General features: G+C 40.7%; 1 protein-coding gene across 1 annotated transcript in view; it reads right to left on the reverse strand.

Annotated features, from left to right (window-relative positions):
* Positions 1 to 5,585: 5,585 nt before the first annotated feature.
* The window catches only part of NFASC (neurofascin), a 136,320-nt gene continuing 132,128 nt past the window's right edge, over positions 5,586 to 9,777 (reverse strand). Inside the window, 2 exon segments of the mRNA XM_015419339.1 lie at positions 5,586 to 6,263; positions 9,220 to 9,231. Coding sequence (XP_015274825.1) covers positions 6,032 to 6,263; positions 9,220 to 9,231 — 244 coding nt within the window. The 3' untranslated portion in view covers positions 5,586 to 6,031.

The raw sequence follows: 9,777 nt of genomic DNA on the forward strand, positions 1-9,777 counted from the left end.
ATTCAGTGACCTTGGGCCAGCTACTCTCTCTCAGCCTAATCTACCTGATGGGGTTATTGTAAGGGTAAAATGGAGGAGAGAACCATGTAAACTGCTTTGGGTCCCCACAGGAGAGGAAGGTGTGGCATAAATGCATTACATGAATGAATTAAATGAATGGGTGAAGATGTATTTCCTAGTTTGAGCCAGAGATTTTGCCTCATGTTTAACTCAGTGGCTCAGCTTGTTCACATCAAAGGAGCCCAGTGACATTTGAATCACTGTTTTCCCTAGAATATGGAGTCTTATGTTTGAGGTGCAGGTCAGATTTGTTATGTTAAAGACATGGAATTAAACAGAGATGCTTATATAAATTGACATTTTAATTACTTCTGTAGTTGTGAACAGGTAAAATTTAGAGAGTTAAGCCATTTGGCATGCCACAGCTATTGCACTTGAAGATGGTACACACAGGGGATGAGCATAGGTGATCAGGGTCAGTATCTGTACCTATAAGTTAACACAGTAGTACATGGAGAGCACTTGGGTTATCCATGTGCAGTAGGAGCTAAAAATCTCAAGAGCCTTCTTAATTCGTGGCCTATACTTGGTTAGAGCCATGATGCATTGCTCAACAGTGGCTGATTGTGTTGCTTTCTCTGTTCAGCTCTCTTTAAGTCTAAGCTGGGGGACAATGCAAAGAAGACATTTTCATGTTAGTAGCTGGTGTGATTAGTTAGTAAGTCTGTTGGCAGTAGCCTTGTGTGGTACGCAATTTGTTGTTAAAGGAAAATGCTTCTCTGCTGGCATCACGAGCATAGAGTCCAGCTTATCAATCATAATTTTGCGAAGTGGGGTGGATCAACATATGCCACCCTGAGCTCTTTGCAGGAAGGGCATAATACACAGTAGACACACAGAAAGAACCTCATTCTTTGGAGTTCTCCCATTCTGTTTAGGTCAGGCACTCAATTCTTTAGCTTTAATAAATGAGGAAAAGGATGATAACATTACTGTGCATCTTGTAGCTGTTGACATCCTTCCTAAAGCTTTTCCCCATCTGGGTACTAATCAGGCCTCATTCTGATTAGCTTTCAAATTCAGGCAAGGTTGCTCATGTCCAGGGTGATATGGCAAGAGATCTTTTAAAGTTTTGGTCATGTTACATCTGTGATAGAATTTGCATTGTGTCTAGTTCTATATGATTTTTGTTTCTTCAGATGGTGTTACATGCATTTTATTGTATTATATTTTTGTTGTTGGAAGCCACTCCAGACATTGCAAATGAGGCAGGATATATTTTAAATAAAATAAGCAAAATAGTGTACCTATGGCTGCCAGCTTTCCTATTATGTAAATGTTAACTAAACTTCCAGTTCATGCCATACCTTGCTAACTGCTTGGTTTCTTCAATACCCAATAAAAGCATTTCCAGGTGATTTATTTTTGCGCAACAAAGACAATTGCTATTCATATGTTGTCAGATCCACATTTTTTTCCTTGAAAGTGTTGGGATGCTGCATTTTCCCTAGCAATTATAGTGTTTGAAATGTGGTTGTGCAAGAGTTATAAATAGTAACTAGATAGTGCCTGTAACATGTTCTCTTCCCTTGCCCCATGGTCCCATTACTTTGTGGTCTTTAAGACATTTTTAAAATTAAGTCTTTCAGAGCTGAGCACTCCCTGGCAAGCATGTGAGTGCTCATATTCCCCTTTAAAATATGGCCCATGCCAGTGAGGTTACCCCTTTTCACTATTGTAATATAGCATTTTGTGGAATTCTGGCTTTTATTCTTTGAAGGCTGTGGTTCTTCTGCTCTATACAGAAAAATTACACCCCACATTTAACATAACAAAGGCATTGTATAGGAATTAGGCTACCTCCTGTAACTAAGGTCCTTCCCTGTCCATTACTTGAGGATGGAATGAGTGTAGACTTTTAACATTTGATGCATATTAAAATAAGATGCTAGAGACTGCTGAGATTTAATGTCATACATATGGCAAGGAATGAGTCAGCCACTGATATGTTAGGGAAGCGACATATTTTTTTGAGTTCATCCTTACTGGAGAGACCATGATGGTTGTACAGCAAGGAGTAACCTTCTCTAGATCCTTTGTGCCGATGATTTTTTGATTAACTGTTCAGTACTTCATAGCCTGTAGCCCTATGGATTGAAGTAGAGTAGATTCATGACAAACAAAACAAAGTACTTCTTGACGCAAAGAGTAATTAATTTATGGATTTTGCTGGCACAGGCTGCAATGATAAAGTTGGCTTTAAGCAGGGATTAGACCAGGGATCCTCAACGTGGTGCTCACCAAGAACTTTCCTGGTGTCCTTCAACTGCTTTTTGAAAGTAGGCAGGGCTAGATGAGGGTTTTGCACAGCAGGGTGTCTGATTGGCTGTACAGATTTAAAAGCATTAATAAACAGAGCTGTTGAAGAGGTGCTATTAGAGTTATATGTAACCTATCTCCCATTTTGTGTTTGGCTTCACCTCCTGTGGCACCAATTTTGTGATTGTGCCCACTGCCCTGCATCACAATTTCAAAGACACTGTAGGCTCAAAAAGGTTGGAGACCCCTGGATTAGACAGATCCATGGAGGACAGGTTCATTACTGGCTATTATCTATGATAACTAAATTGAATCTTCATGTTTAGTGGCAGTAATGTTCTGAATATCAGTGCTTCAAGGAGGCTTTGGTCTGTGTACCCTACTTGGAAGCCTTCTGAGGGAACCTGGTTGGCTGCTGTGTAAAACAGGGTGATGGACTAGATGGACCCTTTGCCTGACCCAGCACAGATGCGCTTGTCTTCTTTACCTTAAGATACGTTATCTCTTGAATTCAGATCTTGTCTGTTAAATATAAATCCTAGGATAACTTCATTGACTGATATAACATGTCTTAACATTATTTTCTGAGACTTCACTTTCTTCTGAAATCACAACACAAACCTGGTGACAGAGTGAGCTTTGCTAATAGTGTTACAGATCCCTATTGTCTCCTGTAGTCTGAGAACCAAAGAACACAGCATCATCTAGTCTTTAAAAAGAGGTATTTTTCTAATCTTTATTAAGCTCCTGAAATGCACCCCTACATTCTCTGAAGTCATCACTTAAAAGCAAGACACAAACCTCTTATTGCCAATCTTCTTCAGACAGATGGTAGGTCAACGGCTTGAGAGAGAAGAAAATAATGTATAGCTCTAGCACATGATTAGGCTAGATACAACTGAAAGTTTAAAATGGGTTCTCAAAAACACATCCCACATAAAGATAGCTGTTCAGTCCTAAGCATCTTTACCTCGAAGTAAGTTTCACTTCATACAGTGTAACTTACTTCCAAATAACTGTGCATTGAATTGCAAATTTAGGGTGTCTGGTTTGCTCTAATTAATTGCTGAAGAATCAAAGTTACCTCATTCTATCAGTGAGAACATTTCTTTACATTTAGTGACAGGAGCCTCTATACATAATATGGAATGATTCTCTGCGCTGTTTACCTTATTTTAGGATTATTTCATTATTGCCCTAGTATGCTGTCAAATTGTTGTTTTCCTTCATGGTGTGGCTAGTTGTATCACACCTGGAACAATTCCACATTAGCCCATTATGGACCAGGTTTAATCCTAGATAGTCAAAGCAATTTGTTGTTAAAGGGGAGGGGGCAACATTGACAAATCCACCATGAAGGATGACCTGTACTGCAGCTTGAACCAATTAAGCATGTAAGAGCTCGGGGGTTACGAGATGTCTTGTCCATATTATTAACAGACTATAGTCTGATCTGGTTTAAAGATCCAGTCCAATCAATCAACACAACCATCCCATTCCCACATTCCTTTGCATGGCTTCTGCAGAGGCTCCACTTGAGTGGTTTTGCAGTACAACATGGCTGCATTAAGGCTTTAGTTGAATTATTAAGCCTTACAGTAGTTCTATTCACCGACAATGAATGCACGTACAATCCGTGTACAGTGTACATTTTTAAAAAAATGTGCATTAATTCTCATGTAATTCAACCATGTATGGCTGAACATGTGATTTATCCAAGTACCGGTCTCGAGTTTCATTTGTATAATGAATGCACATTGGCTCTTTCTTACAACAGATGTACATGCAGGGAGTACGTGCGTTTACTGTTAACATGAGAAGGCTAGCTAGTATCCAGACCTCTTTCTTGTAGCATTGAACTCCTTTACTGAACTAGCCTCTACGGCCAGAAACATCCTAGTTAGCAAAGCTTCCAGGAAGGCAAACCAGTTTGCAGGTTTAGCCAGATCACTCCTAGCATCATGCTAAAACAGATCTTTTGAAGTTTCTTGCAAAATGCCATCAGTTTACAGCTGTGAATCTGGCTGTAGGCTTCCAACCTTTGTTTAGCTAACTTCAGTGCAGTGAGTGAAGGCAACATGTACTGTATTGCACTGAATACTGTGTGTAGTCTACAAAACTCTGCCTTCTACTAGGATCCACGCTCTGTCTGCTTGGCAAGCTGCAGAAGCCTCCTTATGTGTACTGCATGGACAGATTACAGACCATCACACCAGGGGCTTAAATCTATGGGTAAATATTCATAGTTTATTAAGCTTCAGGGAAAGCATGAAGCTATTTAAGGCATATATGGAAGAACAGTGTAACAACAGAATCTGTATCTGAGGAAAACAGGTTTACTGGGTGTTAACATGTTAGCTTGACTTGAGTGCCCTCCACGTGTAACTAACAAGACAGTGTGAGCTCCATGCTGCTGCTTATTTAGTACTGCAAAGGCCTTCTTTAGGCTAACTGACTGAAGGGAGTGGGTGTGCATGTGTGCAGGAGAATAAGAGGCCCCTGCAAGTGGTGAAGTGTAGCTTTTACCTTAAAATGACAGAAAGATGGACTAGTTCAGACTGGTTCTGAGTACACGTGTACTTTCGCATCAAACATCTATAGGGACAAGGAATCCCAGCTCTTTTCACAAAAATGACTGGCAGGGCCAGTGTCAGGTTAGTGAATTCTTAGTAGGTACCATCTTTTTATAAAATTAGCAGTAGGAATGCACATGTAGAGAGCTGTTTTTTCTCTAGTCACCCATCCTCCCTTTCCTGCTACATATAGGTTTATGGGATGGTAGTTAACACCATGTGTCTGCGCAGGGAGCACTGACTGCTTTTAGAAAAAAGAAAGAGATCAACCTCCCTGCCCCCAGTAGTTATTCACAACCCCCCAAATCTGCACTTGTTTAGCAGAAAGATGCAACTGCTTCCATTCAACTCTTTCTTTGAAAAAAGATGACAAATAGCATGGGGAAAGAGAAACTTCACAACGGCACTTACATCAGAACCCATATTTGAATTACAGTGCTGAGATGCCCCTGCACATGGCTTCCATACTGGAGCCAAATGCAATACAGTTTCGTCATATAGGAACGAGTGTCATACAACTTGCTTAGTGAGGTTTATAAGCTAAGGCTTGGCTGAAATGACATCCAACAAAATGAATCACCAGAAGGTTTCCTGTTTATAAAACAGCTGGTCATTTTTACCAATAGCTAATTGCTTCTTCAATGTGGTTTCATGCTATTGTTAGCCTTTGAGGCTCTGCTATCATCTCCCCCATCCTCACTTCAGATTTTCCCCACGTTTGGGTATCCTCCCCCCTTTGACAGCAACTTTGAATCCTTAAAAAAAAACCAACCTCAGCCGTGTACATTATTAATGAAAGGAGTTGCATTATCTCACAAAGTAAACATAGGGGTATAGAGGGGTGTTTATTTCAGTCCAAGTTCTGAAGCCTGGGGGCATAGAATCCGTGCATCCTGCTCTCCTGCTGATCTCCTATGGGTCAGCTCAGATTTCAGCTGCAGTATGATCACTTCAGCAGCTTGTCTATTGATGCCATTTGCTTTGTTTCCTAAAGAGATGATGGCGCTGGTGACCACCTGGTCTGGTTTTGCATTTGGTCTTTGTTGTCCAACTCTGGTTACTTTCTGTTACCGTTGGTGACTTTGCCGACCCACATCAACTACATATCTTTATGTGGTTCCTGTTTCATTGGTGTTGCATTATGCCAGGGAGTAGATAGCATTAACTGGTGATGTGGCTTCTGAGCTTTCATTGCCTTCTGTCTCCTCTTTGTCCTTCTTGACTGTGTATTGGCCAATAAAGGAGCCGTCCTCATTGAACTGCCCTTCACCGCCTTCACCATAGTCCACCAAGCTGTCATCACTTTCTTGTTGCTTTATCGTGCCGTCTAATGAGGTCTGACTGCCCTGTAATGGCTTGTTGTCTTCATCACTAGCATCAAAAGGAAAACAAGTGCCATCAGAAGTAGAAGGGCATGGATGGTTTCAAAGGAGCAGTATAAAAACCTTAAACTTGTGAAAGGGGTCATCCACCTGCAATTTTATTCAAAAGTAGTTAAAACAGTGCTGGAGATTCTTGGGAAATAGGACTGCAGGTGGCTTATTGCAGATTATCTGGAAAGATCTTTGCAGATGCAGTAACTGCTTTAATATATTTAGGTATGAAACTTGACTATTTCCTAAGCACCTAAATAAATTAGGAAGGATCAAATTCCTTCTTCAAAGCATTGTTATGGTGGAAGCCCTACTGAAGTGCTATGACTGTAAAAGGCTTTGAAGAGTACATGAGCCCCACAGTCATACCAAAAGGTACCTTTCCTGGCACCAAGTGCTCTTTCGGCAGAATGCCAGAGAGATGGTAGTAACAGCTGAGTTAGATCCAAACGGGACATAGATGTTTAAATGCTATTTTGACTGTTTTAAATTTACTCTTTTACCTATGCAACTTTTAAAAATGATATAGACCTGCTTGTAAATTGGCAGGTTTACTATAACTGTTTATTTCAATACTCTTTCTGAAACCAGGACCCTTAAAAAAGTGCAAGTATACACACTGTTTTACACCAATAACTCCATATATACTACTACACTTCTTCTTTTCTGTACTGTTGTCAGCCCTCAAGATAGTTGGCAATATTGAGCAAGTACTTGCTGAATTTAAGAGGCTATGTTAACAATCTTGTAGCTTTAAAAAGTCTAAGGCAAATTCAAAGATTACAAGCTTATTGATGGTTATAAGCCATCGTGACTAAAATGTGATTTCCATGATCAGAGGTAATTAACAATACATCCTCCTGTGAACTCCCCGAAGGAATCTGGCTAGCCAGAGAGATGGTCTAGGAAAAACTTTGGGTTGACCTAATGGGATTTTTTTAAAACCAGAGAATTAAAGTAGAGATATTTGTATACGTATTTGTATGCAAACATAAATAGGGACGGATGCCCTTGGCTCAATGGTTGTCTTCCTTTTGCTCTATATTAATGTAGATTTTTTTCAAAAAAATTAATCACTCTCCCTTGGCCACTGCTATGAAGCTGAACTATTTATCCTAGCCAGCACTGAATAATATCATTACAGGTTCTGTCCCTTCACCACTATTCCACAGAATAGTGTTTTGCCATAAGAACAGACTTAGTAGACAGCCAGTTCCTATATCCCATTATCTTGCCTGATACTGGCCAGTACAAGCATCATCAGGAGATTACATACAGCAAGCATAGGAAAAATGCCAGAGTATTCAAACTGTGCATCATTCCTTCCCTTATATTCCCTGAAAGGCCTGAACAACCAAGGACAAAAAACTTACTAACTACATGTGATGGCCCTTCAGGGGCTCAAACCTGCCTGGAACTGCAACAACAACATGTGTTTGTGTGTGTGTGTGTGTGGGGGGGGGTAAAGTAACTGGTAAACTACCACACATAACTGGTAGATTATGTTCATTTTGGTGGATTGCAAATCAAACTGGTCTATTTATACACACTGGAGACATTCATAAAGTTTTGTGTTCCTACATTCCTTACCCACTAATATGCTTGGCAATTGGTACCTCTTGTAATAGGAACTGCCATAGATCAGTTCCTATCAGTAGGTGGCTGTTCCAGGTCACTTGCATTACACAAGTTTGAATTAGAATATCACCTCCCTTGTCTTTTTGAAAGAGGTGGTGATCAGCAGTGCTTGAATTTTAGTTTGGTCTGCCTAGCAAAAACATAAAACTTATGTTTGGCAATCATGGTTTAATCTGAGTTCCCAATACAACGATGCATGTTAATTTCATAATCAGAGGGTTTTGTAAGAAATTCAGTCAAAACTAAGAGGAACTATTAGGACAACATAAATAGTTGAATTATTCGTTAGAGCAAAGAGGCACAAGATAAGAATGGCAAAACCAAGTAATGTTTGTCTGAAATCATTTTTTCAATATTTAGGAAGTGCTAAAATATAGTTTGCACCAGAATATGCCCCCCAATTCCCCCTCCAGTCAGACTAGTAAATACATCTGTTGGTGTTGACCTTCCACAGGCTACAGTCCAGAGAACTTTTGAATTCTTTCCCCCACCTCACCCCCCCCCAGACAGCAGCCCCTCATACTGCTTTTCACAGAGAACTGCTGTTAAAAGTGTCAGAACTTTCTCCCATGCATGTGTAAGCCCTTTGGTCACACCTAGCGTTGCTCTCTGGATTGTGGGCCAACAACTGGGATTTTTTTTGCAGTTAGTCCATTAGGTCAGTACATAAGTCTTATTTGCTGCTTTACTGAAAGTATTAAATAAAGGAAGCCCAAGTTTAAACCGGCTTAGAGGCATCATGTTCAAGAGTTGCATATGTCAGAGTGGATGTCTTGCCAGTGAAAGGTTTGCAGAGAACCTTCACTCTGAATTGACATATAGCTTTCCAGAGCTGCCAGCTTTGTCCCCACCCCCACCTCATTTCACAGCACAGCATCTGAAATCAGGTGAATCTAGCTTTTCAGGAGCAAAACATATGAGTAACTTACCTGAGAAACTGGAACAGATCAAAATCCCAATCCAAAAATCCCTTTTTCATGTGAGTAATCCACCCTCAGTTGAGCAACTAGCTGATGGCAGTCATTGCATAATATAAGGATTAGTCACAGAAAAAAGGATGAAGTTGAGGGCCATGATAATTCAATTGGTTGTGGCAATGGTTCCCAATCTGCAGGCAGAATGCAACTCATTGGACAAAGGGTGCCCCAAATCTCAAGGTAAGGGATATAAAATGATTATTTAATGGTGTTAGATGAAGGTTGGTGGTGAAGAGGCAGGGAAGGGAGGAGGGCAGAAAGTAAGGTGTGTTTTAGTGATGGAACTGCCGAAAGAAAAAAGCTGTGTGTGCCAGACTTTGGGGCAGTCCACAGTCCTACCTTTCAAGAGACCTTCATGGTCCATGTAGAAAGACAAGGTGAAAAGGAGAAGGAATGGGAATAAAACAGAGAGAGAAGCAGAAAGAGCCTGATCAGAAAGCAAAATGGTGAGGTATGCATTTCAGGGGGTAGTGCTCAAAAACACCACTGTTTTTCTGAGAGGGCTACCACCTTATCATACCAAGTGAAGTCAGCACTTGAAGAACACTCTCATATTGTTGGGTACACATAACCCCTCCCCCCAATACATCAAAATATGTATATTATGAGTAAATGATTTGTGGATGAACCATTTAAAGGGAGAGCAGAGGAGATATCTTCTGAGCTAAGTAGTGAAGGGGTCAGAGGATAGTAGTAGCTGTTAAGCATTGCTGCCAGCCTGCATTGCCTTGTTACATGTACTAGTGAAAGGCAGCTGAACAGCCACGGGGTCGGAATGCCTGCGGGTCTCTGTCACACTATCCTGGTGACATGAAGCAAATCAAGCATTTTGCCTTCAGAGGGGGGAGGCATTCAGTTCCCACGGCGAATGGACAGCTGTGCACATGAGAGGGCTGT

The sequence above is a fragment of the Gekko japonicus genome, unplaced genomic scaffold, assembly GCF_001447785.1.
Source record: "Gekko japonicus isolate JY-2015 unplaced genomic scaffold, Gekko_japonicus_V1.1 scaffold276, whole genome shotgun sequence".
Taxonomy (NCBI): domain Eukaryota; kingdom Metazoa; phylum Chordata; class Lepidosauria; order Squamata; family Gekkonidae; genus Gekko; species Gekko japonicus.